We start from the raw sequence: 20,461 nt of genomic DNA on the forward strand, positions 1-20,461 counted from the left end.
AAATCAACAGCTTATTAAAAACGTAAACGTTATATAACATAATTTGGTATATAAAAGTTTAAAAAGCTTCTGGTGCACAAATCTGTTACAGTAAATCTTTATTTTATATACAACCAGTGTTCAATAATGCTGAGGTTACACACACACTGATGGCAATGCTAAAGAGTCTTCAGCACAGATGGGAGTCGAGCTGTCCTGTGCTCGTGCAGGTATGATGACGCTGGGTCCGAGCGGTGCTGGGAAGACGGCGTGCATCCACACGCTGATGAAGGCCATGTCTGAGTGCGGCTCGCCCCACCGAGAGATGAGGATGAACCCCAAAGCCATCACAGCCTCGCAGATGTTCGGCATGCTGGACGTGACCACCAACGACTGGACGGACGGCATTTTCTCCACACTGTGGAGGAAAACTCTGAAAGGCAAAAAGGTTGACGGAAACTCAACATGTTCTCTACATTCATGATGCTCCAGTGCATATGTATATGTACGTGTGTGTGTGTGTGTGTGTGTGTGTGTGTCAGGGGGAATACATCTGGATTGTGCTGGATGGTCCGGTGGATGCCATCTGGATCGAGAATCTGAACTCAGTTTTAGACGACAACAAAACTCTGACGCTGGCAAATGGGGATCGAATCCCCATGGCTCCCTGCTGCAAGGTCGAAGCAAAACAAACAAAGCTCACCTCATTTCAGCCAGACAGTCACTGTGGTGCAGTTTGACATAATCCACAAACATAATGATCAGAAAGCGGAGATGCATCGAGGTCAAGTCAAGCCATATATTTTATATTCTTCCCTCAGATTGTCTTTGAGCCCCACAACATCGACAACGCCTCCCCAGCCACCGTGTCCAGGAACGGGATGGTGTTCATGAGCTCGTCAGTGCTCAGCTGGAGGCCCATCCTGCAGGCCTGGTTACAGAAACTAGCAGAGCAGCAGGCCAGCGCACTGAAACACTGCTTCGACTGCTGCTACCAGGTGAGAGCCACCGGGACACAATTAGACTTATTTATCATTTTAATATTTATAAGATGTTTCCACCTGGTCAAACATACACAACAAAGGAGCAGCAAAGCAGTGAACCATAAAATAACCTCATCTGAACTCTCGTCAGTTTTATTTATGTAGCACCAACAACTATCACCTCCAAGCACTTTGTGTTGTCAGCCACAGACTCTCCAATATTACACAAAAGAAGGAAAAACGAGGAAAAGCACTGTGACTCAAACTGGTCCCAGCACAGCACCCTGATGAACTCCATAATTAATCATAGTGAACTTAGTGAGACATGAACACTGCTATAGACACCAAACATGTTTTTTTACCCGCTGTAAACATGTTTATTTCTGCTGTAACGTTGGACATGTTACCCTGTTACCCTATCCACCTCTGCTGGATGTTAGAGGAACTGCAGTTTTTAGCACTTGACCATTGAAAGTCTGTTCAGTTTGGTGTTTATCGCTTGTTTCCTGCACCCATGTAGCCAAACATCAGTTACTGATGACGTTGTAAGCAGAGATTAGAAATGCATCAACCTTAAAGGAAAAGAAATCATCAGACAGCAGGAAACCTGAAGGTTAGTTTTGTATTCTTCTGTTTCAGGACTTGTTGGACTTTGTCTTCACTGCTGTGTCCCCTAAGATGCAGGTGCTGGAGTGTATGTACATCAAACAGACTATTGACCTGCTGCAGGTAGGACACAGCAGTAAAACACTAGAAAAACTAGAATCTAAGTCTTCTAAGTTCTTGTTGCCCTTTTGTTTGGTTATTTTTCGTATTTGTGCTTTCAGGGTTTGCTCCCAGCAGCGCAGGACAAACAGGGTGGCCATGATCATGTGGGACGCATGTTTGTCTTTGCAGTCATGTGGTCTCTGGGTGCACTGCTGGAGCTGGATGACAGAGCCAAGATGGAGGCCTTCCTGAAGGTGTGTGAAAGTTTTCTTTGACTCCATAACAAACCTCGTTTTCAAATCAAATGAACCCGTAGTGTGAATATTTACAGTCTACAGAGGAGGGATTACTCACCTTTACCCGCCCCCACCCTTAAGAAGAGGGCTAGGATTAAGGCTATGATATAAAGTTTAGATACCAAACCAATCAAACTTTGACCGGTTCCAAGCAAAAAGGTAAAAGACATCTAACAAAAGGTCACTCATCTGGAAATGAGTCAGTCCTGCTCTGTTATCACAATACTGAACACCACGGCCTCCAAGGCTGGAGCAAACGAGTCACATGGTACTTTTAAAAAAAGGTTTTAAGGGTTCATCTGGGTGGAAATGGATTTAAATATTCCATTTGAGTTGAAAGGTGTTTTTGTTTTTGTCTCAAAGGGCCACAGCTCATCTCTGGACCTGCCACCCACTCAGGACGACCAGACCATCTTTGAGTTCACCATCAGCGAGCAGGGACACTGGGAGCACTGGTCCAACAAGGTGAGAGGACTCTATGTTTCTCCTGAGTGTTAATCACAGAGAATGAAGTCAGCATGCTGCATGCATGTTCTGTGTTTATGGTTCTGATCAGGTCCCAGAGTATGTCTACCCCAAAGACCACGTCCCTGACTACTCGTCCATCCTGGTTCCCAACGTAGACAACGTGAGGACGGACTTCCTGATGCAGACCATCATGAAGCAGAGGAAGGCCGTGCTGCTGATCGGAGAGCAAGGAACAGCCAAGACCGTCATGATGAAAGTAAGAGTGCGCTCAACCGTTCACCAGCACAGGCTAGCACAGGCTACAGCATGCAGCTTGCTCTCTGGCTCCCCCTGTAGGGCTACACTGGAAAGCTTGACCCAGAGCTCCACCTCAGTAAGACGGTGAACTTCTCTTCGGCCACACTGCCCGGCATGTTCCAGAGGACGCTCGAGAGCTACATCGACAAACGCATGGGCACCACCTACGGGCCGCCGGCCGGACGCAGGATGACCGTCTTCATAGATGACATCAACATGCCCGTAATCAACGAATGGGGCGACCAGGTGGGCTTCAGGCTCTCTGTGATTGGTCAAATTTTTGCTAGCTTACCTCTTTGTTTCTCACAGAATAACCTCCACCTCACATCACAAACAACCAATCAGCTCAGTTTTTTCCCCACCCTGTTCTCTCTCTAATTTGCATGTAACCAATCAGATTATTATATCTCTGACACCCCCCACCCCCACATCTCACTCAGATAACCAATGAGATTGTGCGTCAGCTGATGGAGCAGGGAGGTTTCTACAGCCTGGATCGTCCAGGAGAGTTCATCACTGTGGTGGATGTTCAGGTGAAGTTTGGCTGTGGTTGGAGCGCTGTGGCACATTCTGGATGTTTCCATGATGACAGACTGATGAAGGTTACTGTGAGCAGAGGACGCTACAGATATACTGGAGTATTACAGGTGTACCTAATAAAGTGGAGGGAAATATATGAAGTGAACACAAACCTGTTGGTTTGAGGGATTCCTTGAAAAGTTTTAATTCATAAACAATCAGAGAGATGATGATGATGATGTTAGATCATCTGCTCTGTGACTGACTGATGTGTGTAATGATGTTTACCAGCTGGTGGCAGCCATGATACACCCCGGCGGCGGTCGGAACGACATCCCTCAGCGTCTGAAGCGTCAGTTCTCCATCTTTAACTGCACGCTGCCCTCCAACTCCTCCATCGATAAGATCTTTGGCACTGTGGCTCAGGGCTACTTCTGCCCAGAGAGAGGCTTCCCCGGCCCGGTGTGCCAGCTCGCCGCCGCCCTCGTCCCCTCCACCAGGCGGGTGTGGCAGGCCGTGAAGGCGAAGGTTTGTTTTTTAAATAAGATCAAATCGGACCTTCAGAATAAAAGAAGGCTAAAATGTATTTAATTCTTTATAAACAGTCATTAAAAAATAATATTTAAAGCGACTGATAATCTCTAAAAGATCCCCTCTGAGCTTTTTTCAGGTTAATTCTCATATATTTATGTGAGGATGGAGGACATGAGGAGGGACTTTGTTCTAATCAGGATAATCAATACTTGATAATCAAAGTATTATCATCAAAGTTCATTCCATCCTGTGTCATCCAGGATGTATCAGATCTATGCTCGTGATTAGTTCACCCCTTCATTTAATGATTATGGAGATTAAATGTCTCTTTTCATTTGAAGGTCACATTTACTACACAGATTCAGATTTTCAAAGACCTGATCCCAATTTTGTCACGTGAAGGCAAGATAGGACCCAAAGTGCAGACTCAGAGGCGAAATAGTGCAGTGAAAACAGCTTTATTGCTCATACAGAAAATAAACTGAAAATACTAATAAACTAAACAGGCAGGCTGGCAAACAGAACACAGTGTGAGAGGAGGGAGATCGCCACACAGACCCAAGAAAACACAGGGCTTAAATACACAGAGGGAGCAATCAGGGAGACAGGAGGGAAACACAGCTGGGACAAATCAGGGCTGACGACACAAGGGAAGCAAAAGCAGACACGTTGAAAGTCTTTGGCTGTATCACAATTCAGGGTCTGCAGCCTTAAAGGCCGCATTTTAAGGCTGATTACGTCACAGTGACGCGACGAAGGCTGTCCCAATTTGAAGGCTGCTCGAAATGCGGCCCTCAAATGCGTCCTTCATTTCCCTGAATTTTAAGGCTGTGGCGGTGTAGACTTCATGGCCCAACATATCCCAGAATGTGTAGCGCGGCGGTGGGTGTGGATAATTTTGCCGAAAAAAACGGCGGAAGAGGGGCCCCCGAAGAGTAAACTTTTAAAAGTAAGTACTTATTTATGTGCAAATGTTTAATAACGAAGAACATTAAAACATTACTGTTGGCCACATGTCGGCAAAGTTATGTGACATTAGCGATGTTTCTACTTTCAGCGTTTACTTTGTTTTAGAGCCTTTACTTTAAAATATACTCCGTTCAATAGTCGACCTTAATCTTACAGATAATGTGATGATTTCATGGATATTTAAAGTAAGCACTGAGACAAATTTAGTAATGCCAACAAACTGAAAGAACAATATTTGTCTCTTATATATAACACAGTTATATATACACTGTCAAAGATACTTGTCTTTGAGTGAAGATTTAAGGTGACAGGAAATATAAATGAATGCAGCTTGAACCTTTACTGAAGCTCAGTATTTGACACAGAGTCATTCACTGCTGTAATAACTAATAATGATTGAAATAATAACTTTAATATTGGCCATATTATATTTACATTACCAAAGTAAGATGACTTTAGTCTCATGAACAACATTAGCTAATTGTTATTTACTAGCTAATCTTAAATGACTGTTCAGTACAGAAATGAAGCCCAACAATCATGTTTTACAGTCCTGTGGTCTCAGCCTCAGATACTTATCAAATCACACAAAGCTCATGTAGAAACAAATGAACAAAATATGTTCTCCTTCATTTCTGTCAAACAAAGCTGTATGAAATGTTTCCAGCTGTTAGTATCATGGTTGCTAGGCAACCTGGGCAGCGCGACGGAGGCTAGACCGTCCCATTTCACAAGCCTTGCACTTCCGGCCTTAGCGGTCTTTGAGTACGCGGCCCTTGAGGACCGCTAAGGCTGCGTACTTTGAGGCTGCAGACCCTGAATTGGGATACAGCCAGAGTCTCATGTTAAAGTAGAACAGGAAACAACACAGACGCAGCCGTGACTAGGGGAGACAGAGCAGCTATGAACACAGAAACCATAGACAGAGAACTCTAACAAAGAAACCAAAAGACCAGAAATGAGAAATAATAATGTCAAAACTGAAAACTCTGGCCCGACGACCCAGGCACCCCAACAAATTTGACATTTTGATGAGTTTTGCTGTAGTTGTAACTTTATTTTGCTTGACTTGATTTTCTTTGCATTCAGTCTGTGGATGTTTCTCAGATGCGATCTTCTCTCTCTCCTCAGATGTTACCGTCTCCTGCAAAGTTTCACTACATCTTCAACCTGCGTGACCTCAGCAGAATCTGGCAGGTAGAAAAAATCACACGTAGTTTGATTTCTTCTTCTTTTAATCCTGAATAAACGTTTTGTTCTTTCTTTCTGAGATTTTTCTTATTGACACATTTATACTGAAGCAACTCTCTGACCCGGCGATGTGAACGAGTCCCTGTGTGTTTCAGGGGATCCTCACGGTGAAGTCAGAGGTGTGTCAGAGCTCTGAGCTCCTCTCGGCTCTCTTCCATCACGAGTGCTGCAGAGCGATCGCCGATCGATTCGTCGACGGCAGCGACAGACGAGCGTTCGGCAGCATCGTGGAGGCGGTGTGTGCGCTCTGACATCATCACTGTGACCCTCAGTCACAGCTTACAGAACATAAAGAACATGATCTGCTGCTTGTTTTGGCAAAGACTGAGTTTCATTTTTACAGTAAAATAAATGATCAAAATGTCAAATATTTCGTTCTTTTACAGATGATTTGCTACCAGAGTAGCTTTGCATGAGTCACAGTTCAGAATAATCTTTATTTATCTGATATCAGACTTTTGTTGAGGAATAAAATCAGCAGCTATATGAACGGCATCGTTACATCTTTGGTCCGCTTCTGTCGGCTCTCGTGTTGCGTCTGTGTTTCCTGTCTGTGCGTCTTTGTCACCCTTTGTGTTTTGTTTTTGTTGTCTTTTTGTGTGTCTGCTTTTACTTCCCTTCGTTGTGTTTTTCCCAACCTGATTGTTTCCACCTGACTCTGTGTTCAGTCATGTGTTTTACTTCCTGCTTCTGTTTTCTTGGTTTGATTCACGTCTAAAACTCTTTCTGTGTAAAACTGAATTTTCAGTGCAAAATAAAAACATTGTTATCCAATAAACGTCTCTGGAATCTGAGCCGACAGATTAAAGATGATACAGGAACTTATCTCATGAGACACCAACAACTGTTTATTTAAAGTGCGGCATAAACAGCAGTGAGTAAATCTTCTTTACTGTATCTAACGCTCCTCTCCCTCAGGTCACAGTGGAGGATCATGGGAGAGCTCTGACTGAGCATGCTCAGTGGAACAGCTGCTTTGTGGACTTCCTGCGTGAAGCCCCGGAGGCGACGGGGGATGAAGCTGAAGACGCTGAGCTGGAGGCTCCGAAGGTCTCAGAATCTGATTTATTTTAATATTTTTAATTAAAGTGAATTTTTTATTTAGTCTGTTTTTAAGTTAAAGTCCAGCAAAAATGAGAAGAGACAAAGTCTTCAGGTTCCTCAGTGTTGGATAGTTTTCTGATGGTTTCTAAGTGTGGACACTGATGATTGACAGGTGTACGAGCCAATCCCATCGCTGGACCTTCTGGCAGAGCGGCTGTCGGTTTTTCAGCAGCAGTACAACGAGGCGGTGAGAGGCGGAGCCATGGACCTGGTCTTCTTCAAGGTGATGATGACTCCTGTCACACATGATCTTCGTTCATATCAGCTGATGGTGACCCTCTGTGTGTGGTCCAACGACAGGACGCGATGATCCACCTGATGAGGATCTCACGCATCCTGAGGACGCCACAAGGAAACGCCCTGCTGGTCGGGGTGGGAGGGTCGGGGAAGCAGAGCCTGACGAGGCTCGCGTCGTTCATCGCAGGATACCAAACCTTCCAGATCACACTGAGCAGGTGTGTGCTTCCTGCGATTCATCGTGACCAACGAAAAATAAACACAAATAAGTCAGGTGTGAAAAACAAACTCCGCCTACTGTTTATGCGGGTCATTGGGCAGAAGTCTAAACAAGCGGTGGGACACAGTCTCAGTGTCCACTCATCCAATCATCATCCAGTGTCCCTCATCCAATCATCATCCAGTGTCCCTCATCCAATGATCATCCAGTGTCCCTCAACCAATGATCATCCAGTGTCCACTCATCCAATCATCATCCAGTGTCCCTCATCCCTTTCAGGCAGAACTCCTCACAAACCCGCAGAGGGCAGAAGAAAGTCTATAAATGAAATTCAGTGATATCAATTTTCTTTATATAGCAGTAAATTAAAACAACAGCCGCCTCACTGTGTTTATACTGTTAAGATAAAGACCCTACAATAACACCACCAATCAGACGACACCCTGTGAACAAGCATTTGGCGACAGTGGGAAGGAAAAACTCCCTTTTAACAGGAAGAAAAGAAGCAGAACCAGGCTCAGGGAGGGGCGGGGCCATCTGCCACCACCTGTTGGGGGTGACGGAGGAAGACATTCATTTACTTTTCGAACATTCTGCCCCCAACAAATATTTAACACAATAAAAATGAATTTTCTTCCTGCTGAAAGGGAGTTTTTCCTTCATAGGGGATCGTCTCATTGTTGGGGTTTCTCTGTATTACTTACAGTATAAGTGTGTGTGTGTGTGTGTGTGTGTGTGTGTGTGTGTGTGTGTGTGTGTGTGTGTGTGTGTGTGTGTGTGTGTGTGTGTGTGTGTGTGTGTGTGTGTGTGTGTGCTGCAGGTCGTACAGCAGCAGTAACCTGCTGGAGGATCTGAAGTCTCTGTATCGGATCGCCGGTCAGCGCGGGAAAGGCGTCACCTTCCTGTTCAGCGACAATGACATCAAAGAAGAAGCCTTCCTGGGTGCCAACGATCAGCTGACAGCTTTGATGATTAGCAGCAGAGATGAACCTCGCTCACGTCTTTAGTTTGCACCACAGCAGAACAAACATCAGCTGAAACTTTATCTGTTCATGTGAATTATCATGTGAAATGTCTTGATGCATTCTCAATCATCCAGGAAAGTAAATCTCCAAAAGTTGAATCAGTTCATCTGGACGTAGCGTTTTGTGGGAGAAACGTTTCGTCACTCATCCAAGTGACTTCTTCATTGCAGCCATTCCCCAACTCTCTGTGAATGGTACTCATGGCCATTGATCAGTGTTCTTTGATCAGTGGGTTTTGGTCAGTGATTGTTGATCAATGGTCATGGGAATTTGCATAACTATGATTAAGGAACTGACCTCACAGCTCATTGTTCCTTCAGTGGGCTGGTTTCAGTCATTATGCAAATGTACTGTTTATAAGATTGGGGAAACCTGCAGTCAGCTGAGACTGAAGAAGTCACTTGGATGATGACGAAACGTTTCTCCCACAAAACGCTACGTCCAGATGAACTGATTCAACTTTTGGATATCCTGTGAAATATCAGGAAGTCTGAATGTAAAAGGAGGAAAACAGAGTTTTTTACACTGTTTGTTTGTCCTGCTGATGGAAGCAAAGGTCAGAGGTCATGGGGTCAGGGCCCGTCTTGTTTTCTGACTCCTGTCTCCTCTCCTGCAGAATACATGAACAACGTCCTGGCGAGCGGTGAAGTTTCCAACCTGTTTGCTCGAGACGAGCTGGATGACATCACTCAGGACCTGATTCCCGTGATGAAGCGCCAGCATCCTCGCCGCCCGCCGACACCCGAGAACCTCTACGACTTTTTCCTGTCCCGCGTGCGGAGTAACCTCCACGTGGTCCTCTGTTTCTCGCCTGTCGGGGAGAAGTTTCGCTCTCGTGCCTTAAAGGTGCGGCGAGGACTCAGGTTCACCAGTCACATGACCCTGATGATGATGTAAGCTGGTGGAGCCAAAGGCTCTGTCTTACTGTTTCTCATCAGTGACCTTTGACCTCTGCCCTGAACAGTTCCCGGGTCTGATTTCCGGCTGCACAGTGGACTGGTTCCAGCGTTGGCCTCAGGACGCCCTCATCGCTGTATCGCATCACTTCCTGTCTCAGTACCAGGACCTCCGCTGCTCAGAGGACGTCAAGCAAAGCGTTGTGGTTACCATGGGAACCTTCCAGGTAGCGCTCCCGCAGTGATCAGGTACCTTATTATTGCCAGCGTGTTGAGCGGACTGATCACATGACCGAGGTGTTCACAGGACCTGGTGGCAGAGAAGTGTGGCGAGTACTTTGAGCGTTTCCGCCGCCAGACGTTTGTGACGCCAAAGTCCTACCTGTCCTTCATCGACAGCTACAAGCTGGTCTACACGGAGAAGATCGCTCACGTCGGCACGCTGGCCGAGCGCATGCAGACAGGTGAGGATGGTTTGATGGGAGGGGCTAAACCGTCCTGTACTTCCTGTCTCAGGTGGAGAGGCGAGCTGATGCTGCGCGTGTTTGTGATGCTTCCTGCAGGTCTGTGTAAACTGATGGAGGCGGAGCAGTCGGTGTCTCAGCTCTCTGAGGAGCTGCTGGTGAAGGAGAAGGAGCTCGCAGTCGCCTCCCAGAGGGCAGACCAGGTCCTGCAGGAGGTCACGGCCAAAGCTCAGGCTGCCGAAAAGGTGAAAAACATGTTTCCTGTTAGCGAGCGAGACCACAGGTCAACAGCGACGTGTCTGAAAGGTTTATTAGTCTGTTATGAAACATAAAGCTAACGTGAAGGAGCCTCAGACACTGTTTCTCATCATGTTACTGAACAGAACTGCAGAGCAAACGAGGAAACAACATTAAACAGTGAAACGTTGAGTGATGGTCACAGATGTGTCTGACTCTGGGGTAAACCTCTGACGTCCTCAGTTTGTGCTACACAGTCTTTATTGGGATTTTTCTTTTAACTAAATGTAAACCGGGAGCTTTACAAGTGGGTGGAGTCAGCTAGCTGTGGATCACACAAACGCACATTTAATGCCCCGCTCTGTGGTTGCAGGTGAAGCAGCAGGTGCAGAAGGTGAAGGATAAAGCTCAGCTCATCGTGGACGAGATCGAAGCCGATAAAATGGCAGCAGAGTCCAAACTGGAGGCTGCGAAACCAGCTCTGCAGGCTGCTGAGGCTGCCCTACAGGTTACACTCAGTCCTCGATTGTATTTACATGTCCTCCACAGACTGCTCAGGTCAGAGCGACGTAAGCTTCATCATCAGATGTGAGTGGCCGTGTGTCCGTCTATTCTGCCCTCACTAGGGTGTGAAGCTGGTTCTTCGCAGTCTTCAGGCTGCGAAGACTTCCGGATGCGTGCTACTCTGTTAGCAACATACACATAAAACCTCCGGTTGGCGTTGTAGATGTAGCCCAGCACAACTCTGGAGTCGGTGTAAAACTTCACTGTGTGGATTTCGACATCTAGCTCATCCCTCAAGATATCAGCCAACTCAACTGCTAGTACGGCCGCACAAAGCTCTAGACGGGGCACAGTATGGGAATGCTGGGGTGCTAATTTAGATTTCCCCATGCAGAATCCTACAAGACAGTGTCCTTCGTCATCAACTGCCCTGAGGTAGGCAACTGCAGAGATGGCCATGGTGGATGCGTCGCAAAATACACATAACTCCCTGTGCCATGTGGAAAGCAGGGAAACAGGTAGGTATGTGAAGTTGCTCGAGTGCCTTCAGTGAGTCTCTCCAAGACTTCCACTGTGCCACTTTTTCAGCAGGCATTGGGGTGTCCCAATCGCAATGCTCAGCGCATAGCTCTCTGACTATAGCCTTGCCCTGGACTACTATAGGAGCTGCAAACCCCAACGGGTCGAATATGCTGTTAACTGTGGAGAGAATACCTCTACGGGTAAAGGGCTTCTCCTCCTGGGAGACAAGAAAGGTAAAGCTGTCGGTTTGAAGGTGCCAGTTGAGACCTAAGCTTCTCTGCATAGGCAACGGATCCACACCTAGCTCTAGGTCTTTCAGCTCTTTAGCACGTTCCTCAGGTGGAAACGCCTCCACTACTACGTCGTGGTTGGAGGCTATCTTATGTAGCCGTATGTTGGAATCAGCCAACATCTCCTTGGTTTCCTTCAGGACTCGGATGGCGTTATCATCGGTGGGGAAGGAAACAAGACCATCGTTCTTTAGAACAAACTGTTTTGCCTCTGCACTGTGGTCTTCCTGTCCTTGCAAAGCTGCTCTTCTCAAGCCGTATATGGCAACAGCGGGAGAGGGGCTGTTGCCGAATACGTGCACGGTCATCCTATACCCTGTGATGCGCTTGGTGGGGTCATTGTCCTCGAACCAGAGGAAATGTAGGAAGTCTCGTGATCATGGCGGACTTTGAAGCAATAGAACATCTGTTCTATGTCCGCTGCCACCGCTACAGGTTCCTTGCGGAAGCGGATGAGGACTCCTAAAAGTGAATTATTCAAGTCAGGGCCACTCAGCAGGATGTCATTCAGTGAGACACCATCATGCTTAGCGCTGGAGTCGAGCACTGCCCGTACCTGACCTGGTTTTCACGGATGATACACTCCAAAGATTGGTAAATACCAGCACTCCTGTTCACCAGTGGGTGGTGAGTACTAGTTCAGCATGACCTGCCTCAAAGATCTTCTGCATGAAGGCAATCATGTGTTCATGTCTGGCTTCTTCTCCAGCATGTGCCGTAATGTCAAAAGACGCTTGACTGCTTGGGCTCGGTTGTTAGGGAGTTTGCGCCTTGGTTGCCTGAAGGATAGTGGCGCCACCCAACTATTCGAGTCGTCTATGAAGACCTCGTTGTCCATTATTTCCAGAAAGAGTTTGTCTTCCACAGACATAGCAGGCTTGTTGTCATGTGGCGTTTGCCGGAAGACCCCTTCACCAAGGCCATCTTTCCCATCAAACAGGATTTCGGATGCGTTAGCTCCTAGAAACTGACGATGCTGCTCTGGAGTGTCAAGCTTCTCTTTGATGTGTAGACTGTTAGTGCAAGGGTCGAACAGAGATGTACGACCGTTACTCAGCACGTTGCACCGATAGACGTTTACAAACTCTGGGACAAAACTCTCCCACAATCACCCATCCCAAGTCGAGACGCTGGGCGTAGGGGGCATCGTGGGGCCCATTGCATCGCTCTCGAACCTTGTGTGCCTGTGGTACATCTCGACCGAGCAAGATCAGGATGCTTGTTGATGGATCTATAGCCGGGATTTTATCCACAACCCGCTTGAAATGTGGATAATGTCTGGCGATCTCAGGTGTGGGGATTTCAGACTTATCATCAGGAAGCATGTCACATTCGATTAAGGTGGGGAGTGGAATGTGAGTCTTACCATCTAATGACTCCATGATGAAATTGTTAGCTCGGCGCCCTGTTGTTTCCATAACTCCTGAGCAGGTCTTCAAGGTGTATGCTGCCGTGCCCTCTGTAACTCCAAAGAGCTCAAAAAACTCTGTTCTTGCCAAAGACTTATTGCTTTGCTCGTCGAGAACAACGTACGCCTTAACCGCTTTCTCCCTCTGGCCAGCTGGATAAACTCTGACAAGACAGATTTTGGAGCACGACTTTGCTCTGACGGTAGTCCCACAAATGTCTGTGCATTTTGCTGTGACAGCTTGAGGAGCTTCTTCTCCTTGCTCCCCGCCTTGCTCTCTTGTGGTTACAGGAGTCTCTGATATCTAGGGGGCCGGCCCTGGGTGTAGCGCAGTAGGGTGGTTCTCACTCCTGCACTCTCTGCACTGAACGTTTTTGTGGCAGTCTTTTGCTAGATGAGTGAATGAAGGGCAGCACTTAAAGCAAATATTATTCTCTTTAAGATAAGCTTTCCTTTCCTCTAAAGATTTACTCCTAAACCCACGACAGTTTCTGAGGGGGTGTGGTTTGTTGTGGAGTGGGCATTGTTCATCTGGTTCGGCCCTCCTGTTCCCTGAGGGACTGGCTTGCATGCTTTTAGAGTTTGAGGAGACTTCTGTCTTTTTGACAGAAATTGGTATTTTCATGTTTGATTTGAAGGAGTATTCTGGCTTCCCTGTCCTCCAACCACCTGTAAGAGGGGCAAAGCTTGGATCATTGAGTGTTTTGGCCTGATCACAAACAAACTTTGCGAAGAAGGAGAACGGTGGGTAAGACGCTTGATGACTTTCTTTGTCACGAGATGCTAGAGAGACCCACTTGTCATGCAGGAAGTATGGCAACTTTTGGACGATTGGAGTGATGCCCCGAGGTGTGTCCAGGTAACTGAGGCCTGGTAGGAACCCATCGGCTCTGGCGGCTTCAAGCTCCAAGAGAATGTCTCCCAGCTCTCTCAGCTTTTGATTTTCTCGATTTGAGATTCTTGGAAAATCATCCAGTTTCTTTAGGAGAGCTTCTTCAATTGCTTCTGGCGATCCATAGCAGTCTTTCAACCTTTGCCATACCATTCTTACACCTGCAGCTGCATCGTGTATGTGGACCGCTCGTATCCTCTTAGCATGCTCTGATGACTTTGGTCACAGCCATTTACATAGCAGATCAAGCTCCTCTCTTGACGTCAGTTTTAAGTCCTCTGTAGAACTGTGGAAGGATTGCTTCCAGGCCCAATAATTTTCTGGCTGATTGTCGAACCCTAACAGCCCAGAGCTTATCATCTCTCGCCGTATTAGATACTTGGCCAGGTCTGTGGTCGATGATGAAGTGGGCTCGTCAGTTCTGGCAGCACCTGTATGAGACTGAGGCGGTTGGTAGCTGCTGCTGTATTGTCTCATATCATGTGACTGTGTCTGGTGTCTGTAGGTATCCTTGGATGGATTTAAGCTGTGTGAATGTTCTTTCTTGAACAGGCCTGTCCTGCAGGGGCTTTGAGTACGAGGGTAATAGGGAGTGTCATCTTGACTCAATTTGGATGTTCTCTGGACAGGCAAGTCGTATTTGCTGATCTCATCACTGTCGACTGGTAGTCGGTGCATCAGAGTTGGCATGAGTTCTGGTAGCTCGGAGTCTTGGTGAGGTTCAGGACTTGGATTATGCTCAACATATTCATTTTTCAGGCTAACCCGATCTAACTCCCCAAATTCGTTCTCAACAGCTGCTTCAAGGACATTCGCTTCAGCAATGGCAGCTGCAGCCGTGCTCTCTAGTCTCAAGATATGCAAACTGGCTTGCAGCTCTGCTTTCTTCCTGGCAGCCTCAGCCGCTGCTTTTTCTTGTTCCTCCTCAATATATGCTTGTGCTTTTAACATATCTGCCTCTTTTTGTGCAAATAGTGCTTGAGCACGTGCAGCCTCTGCTTTTGCCCGTGCTCTGGCTGCAATGGCACTGGCTGAAAAGCGCTGACTGGCACGTGAGGTGTTGGAGCATATTGACCGCGTCTCAAGCATGTCGTCGTTACTATCCATTGTAGCTTAGAAGAAACAGAAGAAACTGTGTTTCCACGCAGATCCACTTTTCTGTAGGTAGCCGTGTTGGGACGATGCCTTTTTACTATTCTGCCCTCACTAGGGTGTGAAGCTGTTTTCTAGCTTGGCAGATAGCTAACAGGTCCACAATAAACATCCAGGAGTCAGCGGATATGTTTTAGATGTTTACTGTAGAAGTACTGAAAAACTGGTACAGAAACAAAAATAAAATATTACATTTCTGCTGTAATTGCATTTTCTTTACACGTGTTTAGCGATTAGCTTAATGCTAACATTACATAGGAAATCCCATAGACGGGCTAACGTGTTAGCATCGCAGCCGTTTTTCCTCACAAAAGAAAGTTTCTCACACAAAACTCTAAACTGCTACACAAAACTATCGCGGGAAAGCTTACACAACAGATAGCAACTATTTACAGGCATGTGCTCTCTCAGGCTCAGCAAGAAAAAATGGACAAAAAGTGGAACAGACAACAGTTTGACTAAAGGACTGTTTTTCACTGGTGAGGTACTACGGCAAGTCTGCTGGTACAAAAACCACACACCCAAATTATCATGCCTGCCTTAAAGGAGCAGCACACCGTCTGTTTGTTGTGACCACATGGACTCGCCACTGAGTATTTACATGACTTTACAGGTGCTTCAGGTGGGGGACAACAGAGCAGAATCAAAGCTTCACTGGCTTAAATTTGACTCAAACTAAACTAAAAACTGAAATAAAATAAGACGATCATAGAGAAACAATCTTAGCTGAAACGTCCCTGTGTGCTCACAGGTTTGAGGCCGTGTTCACTCACGTACACACTCAGAGTGTCTGCATGACAGTAAATAGAGTTGTTCCTGTGACACCTGCTCACAGTTACATCTGTGTTACAATAATAATACAAAGAATTAAAAGCAACTGAAACTGTCCATCCATGTTCTGCTGCTTCTCAGCAGCCACCTCCAAACCAGAGCAGCACCTGCATCCCTCAGGTGATCATCAAAGCTTCTGCAGACAAACAACAAGCGTTAAACGACCTGCCTGCATGTTTCTACGACACGCTGTCCTCCTGTGATCTGAGTGAAGCTCAGACTCACATGTTGTCACTGTGTGCTGTTTGCTCGTCATCTACGTTGATGTGTCACATGTTCAGCCTTAGAGTTTGTCTCTGTGTGCAGACCATCAAACCAGCAGACATCTCCACGGTGAGGAAGCTGCAGAAGCCTCCTCATCTCATCATGAGGATCATGGACGCCGTGCTGCTGCTGTTCCAGAGAAAGGTCACAGTCGGGAGCCTGAAACGTTCCCTCTGAGTGTTCACGACATGCTTTATAAATCTCTTTCATCTTTCTCAGGTCGACGCCGTGACCTCTGACCCCGAACGACCTTGTCCCAGACCGTCGTGGGCCGAGGCGATGAAGCTGATGCAGAACTCGGCCTTCCTCAGCACCCTGCTCAACTTCAGCAAGGTCACACACACACACACACACACACACACACACACACACACACACACACACACACACACACACACACACACACACACACACATACCTGCTAAGCTGTGGATCTCTGAGGCCGGCGCTCTGCCTGGAAAACCTCGGAGCGTCAGCTGATCCATCCGTCTGCCCTCTGTCATCATAAAGTCCTGCTTTATGTTTATGTTTATATTATTATATTATCATAAGATTCTGTTTACTTTGACATGATCATGATAAAAAAATAAAGACAGGAAATGCAGCAATAAGCCAAACAGACATCACGTTGTAGTAAAATGATTCTAAGTTCGTAGATCTGCACTGAGAGCAGATTTCATGAATGCATGAACTGAGGTGATGTTTGACGTCTCGGTGCTGCAGGACTCCATCACAGAGGAGGTGGTGGAGCTGCTCGCTCCTTACCTCCACATGGACGACTACAACATGGAGACGGCCAAGAGGATCTGTGGGAACGTGGCGGGGCTCTGCTCCTGGACTCAGGCCATGGTCGACTTCTTCAGCATCAACAAGGAGGTTCTTCCTCTGAAGGTGAACGCAGAGCTGTCAGTATCCATGAGACCAGGAGCCAGCCTGACACAGGCGCTCATTATCGTGTGTGTGTGTATGTGTGTGTGTGTGTGTGTGTGTGTGTGTGTGTGTGTGTGTGTGTCTGTGCAGGCTAACCTGGCCATGCAGGAGGCCCGTCTGCTGGTGGCTCAGGCTGAACTCACTAAGGCTCAGGAACAGCTGGATGCTAAACAGCTGGAGCTGGACGCGGTGCAGGTAAAGTGTGTTTGTGTTACCGCTCTCAGACTGTCGTCTTTAATAAAGACTTGTAGAGTTTTTGTGCACAGCAGCATTTCAGCCTTCCTCTGTTTTGGTGGTTAAACAGCAGCCGTAACAAGAAATGAGGGAAAATACAAACTTCATGGACACTGGTTTGTTGTTTTTATGGTTTATTGAGTATTGAACCTTCTGAGGATCATGACCATCTGTAGTTCAGCAGTTTGCTATCATATAAATCTGTCTTTGTGAAACTCGCTCAGTCATTTGGACACTTTAGTTTTTTGTCTCCACTCATTTGGTACTCTCTCTTCTTTTTACACTGATAACATTTTAATCGATTATTATGTTTGAACTTAAAGTTTGGTAAATGTGTCTGATCTGGACCTTCAGGCGCTTTACGACGCTGCCATGAAGGAGAAGCAGGACCTGGAGGATGATGCCCAGGCCTGCCGCCGGAAGATGGCCAACGCTCGTGCTCTGATCGACGGCCTGGGAGGAGAAAAGGTCAGCTTCTACCTTCCATCCATCTAACGGTTCATTGGTCTATTGTTCCTTCATCTCACACCTCGTCTTGTTGTGCCTCAGGTCCGTTGGACCGACAGCAGCGCGGGGTTTCAGACTCAGATCAAACACCTGGTGGGGGACGTCCTTCTGGCCACAGGCTTCCTGTCCTACGCCGGCCCCTTTAACCAGGAGTACCGCAGCCTGCTGCTGACGCTGTGGAGGAAAGAGATGGAGGAGAAGCTCATCCCCTTCAGTCCCGTAAGATGTCGCTGCGGTCACGGCTGAATGTTTATACAGAGAATCCACAGACAGTAGGGGTGTGTCACAGAGACACAGATACCTGCAGCTCAGACGTGTTGGACAGTGAAGTCAAAGCAGCCATGCTATTGGTCAGATGATGAAACACATCACAGCCGCCTTGTTTCTGTTGGTTCTTAAACACGAGGAACCAAACCCTGCTGAACGAGCTTGTTCTGACCTGCTGATGATGTAACTCCATTTCTCCTGCAGGAGCTGAACGTGATTGGTCTGCTGGTGGACAACGCCACAGTGAGCGAGTGGAACCTGCAGGGTTTACCCAGCGACGACCTGTCCATCCAGAACGGCATCGTGGTGACGAAGGCGTCCCGCTACCCGCTGCTGATAGACCCCCAGGGCCAGGGCAAGACCTGGATCCAGAACAGAGAGCGAGACCAGCAGCTGCAGGTGAGAGCGTTAGCACGTGACTCAAAGTCCGAGCGCTTCGCTGACTGTTCGTGATTTTCTTCTTCTGTGGCTTAGGTGACGTCTTTGAACCACAAATACTTCCGTTCCCACCTGGAGGACTGCCTGTCTCTTGGGCGCCCCCTGCTGCTGGAGGACATTGGTGAGGAACTGGACCCCGTCCTGGACAACATACTGGACAAAAACTACATCAAGTCTGGCTCCACTTACAAGGTAAAACAGCTGATCTGGACCGGAGGCTAAACGAGGAAGAAGACACAGTAACGGATGTTTCTCCTCCTCCTGCAGGTGAAGGTTGGAGACAAGGAGGTGGATGTAATGAAGGGCTTCACGCTCTACATCACCACCAAGATGGCCAATCCAGCATACAGCCCTGAGGTCAGCGCCAGGACGGCCGTGGTGGACTTCACTGTCACTCAGAGAGGCCTGGAGGACCAGCTGCTGGGACGGGTCATCCTGCTGGAGAAGCAGGTCACTCCACCCGCCAGTTATCCAATCAGTGACGTAGTTAATGAGTTAGCTAGTTACATTTCCTACGGTATGTTTGAAGGCCATTGTAGCGCTCGGCACGTCCACATTAGGATGATGTTTTACACCACACACTCATGCTGTCTGCTTTATGTTGGTGGGAACGTCTGAACCCACGTGTCCGCCCAACATCTCAGCGGAGGCCAAACAGGACACGAACAAAGATAAAGTTTCTGTGCACTGAACTGAAGGTGGATTAAATATTTCTGCCCTCATTTTGAAATGATTCCCGTGTTCTGATGAAGGAGATGGAGGCAGAGCGAGTGAAGCTCCTGGAGGAGGTGACGTCCAACAAGAGGAAGATGCAGGAGCTGGAGGACAGCCTGCTGTTCAGGCTCACCAGCACACAGGGCTCGCTGGTGGAGGACCAGTCTCTGATCGAGGTGCTGAGTGTCACCAAGATCACCGCTCAGGAGGTACCACCTGCTCCTTCACCGCATCTCCTTATTCTCTGATACATGTTTGTAATGTTCATCGAGGAAAACATTTAAAAATCATTAGCTGCACTCTATTAATGTCCAAGAATAAAAGTCTGCAGCTGGAAATGTGAAGAATAAATCCGCTGTAAGAGTTTCTCCAGTTAAAATAAAAAATAAAATAATAATAAAATTAAAATAAAATAATAAAATAAATGACAATAAATGATAAAATAAAAATAATAAAAATAAAGATTCTCCGTTTTCGGTGATTCGAAACGCCGTTTACGTGCAGACGAAAGGCCCAAACACATAGAAACAGCTGCGTTTTCAAAAATATCCGTGTAGGTGTGGCCGTAGTGTAAAAGAGTTAGCAGTTTATTTTATTGTTACCTGTAATCTATTGCAGTTTACTTTTATTTGTTTAATTATTTACTAAATGTTTGTGGTGTGAAATAAACTGCATGGAGTTTGAAAACCAAATATGTGTGTGTGTGGTTGGAGGATGTGTTTGGGGTGGTGGTAAAGAAAGTTTGGGGTCCGCTGAGCTAAAGGAACCTGTATGAAAGTCAGCGAGTCCTTTTATCTTCCAGGTAAGTGAGAAGCTGACGGTTGCCGCGGAGACAGAGGTGAAGATTAACCAGGCCAGGGAGGAGTACCGACCAGTGGCCACCAGGGGGAGCATCCTCTACTTCCTGATTGTGGAGATGTCGCTGGTGAACGTCATGTACCAGACGTCGCTGCGGCAGTTCCTCGGGCTTTTTGATTCGTCCATGCAGAACTCGACCAGGTCGCAGGTCACCTCCAAACGCATCAGCAACATCATCAGCTTCCTCACCTACCAGGTGCTCCTCATCAGCGCACACCTCAGGGCTGTCCTTTCTCTCCTGTAACGTGCACTCGAGTGGAGGTTCAGGATGTTTGTCTGTCCCTCAGGTGTACCGTTACACAGCCAGAGGTCTGTACGAGGAACACAAGCTGCTCTTCACTCTGCTGTTGGCTCTAAAGATCGACCTGCAGGCCCGAATCATCTCGCACGTGGAGGTGCTCACCTTCATCAAAGGTTACCACCTCCTCCTCCTTTCTTCTGCTGCATCCTCCAGAGTCCTTTG

General features: G+C 47.2%; 1 protein-coding gene across 1 annotated transcript in view; it reads left to right on the forward strand.

The window, feature by feature from the left end:
• dnah5l (dynein, axonemal, heavy chain 5 like) overlaps nt 1-20,461 on the forward strand; it is a 74,847-nt gene that overhangs the window by 45,186 nt on the left and 9,200 nt on the right. Inside the window, exons 52-84 of the mRNA XM_063484552.2 lie at nt 210-427; nt 522-656; nt 801-977; nt 1,602-1,691; nt 1,790-1,924; nt 2,330-2,431; nt 2,523-2,690; nt 2,771-2,977; nt 3,172-3,264; nt 3,542-3,778; nt 5,885-5,950; nt 6,100-6,240; nt 6,923-7,054; nt 7,221-7,331; nt 7,409-7,563; nt 8,386-8,507; nt 9,207-9,436; nt 9,555-9,713; nt 9,794-9,950; nt 10,050-10,195; nt 10,561-10,695; nt 16,093-16,194; nt 16,270-16,383; nt 16,774-16,941; nt 17,071-17,175; nt 17,569-17,682; nt 17,764-17,940; nt 18,193-18,387; nt 18,463-18,618; nt 18,694-18,876; nt 19,179-19,349; nt 19,943-20,194; nt 20,286-20,412. Of these exons, the coding sequence (XP_063340622.2) occupies nt 210-427; nt 522-656; nt 801-977; nt 1,602-1,691; nt 1,790-1,924; nt 2,330-2,431; nt 2,523-2,690; nt 2,771-2,977; nt 3,172-3,264; nt 3,542-3,778; nt 5,885-5,950; nt 6,100-6,240; nt 6,923-7,054; nt 7,221-7,331; nt 7,409-7,563; nt 8,386-8,507; nt 9,207-9,436; nt 9,555-9,713; nt 9,794-9,950; nt 10,050-10,195; nt 10,561-10,695; nt 16,093-16,194; nt 16,270-16,383; nt 16,774-16,941; nt 17,071-17,175; nt 17,569-17,682; nt 17,764-17,940; nt 18,193-18,387; nt 18,463-18,618; nt 18,694-18,876; nt 19,179-19,349; nt 19,943-20,194; nt 20,286-20,412 (4,980 nt within the window). The remainder of the gene's footprint in view (nt 1-209; nt 428-521; nt 657-800; nt 978-1,601; nt 1,692-1,789; nt 1,925-2,329; nt 2,432-2,522; nt 2,691-2,770; nt 2,978-3,171; nt 3,265-3,541; nt 3,779-5,884; nt 5,951-6,099; nt 6,241-6,922; nt 7,055-7,220; nt 7,332-7,408; nt 7,564-8,385; nt 8,508-9,206; nt 9,437-9,554; nt 9,714-9,793; nt 9,951-10,049; nt 10,196-10,560; nt 10,696-16,092; nt 16,195-16,269; nt 16,384-16,773; nt 16,942-17,070; nt 17,176-17,568; nt 17,683-17,763; nt 17,941-18,192; nt 18,388-18,462; nt 18,619-18,693; nt 18,877-19,178; nt 19,350-19,942; nt 20,195-20,285; nt 20,413-20,461) is intronic.

Source organism: Pelmatolapia mariae, linkage group LG9, assembly GCF_036321145.2.
Source record: "Pelmatolapia mariae isolate MD_Pm_ZW linkage group LG9, Pm_UMD_F_2, whole genome shotgun sequence".
Classification (NCBI taxonomy): Eukaryota; Metazoa; Chordata; class Actinopteri; order Cichliformes; family Cichlidae; genus Pelmatolapia; species Pelmatolapia mariae.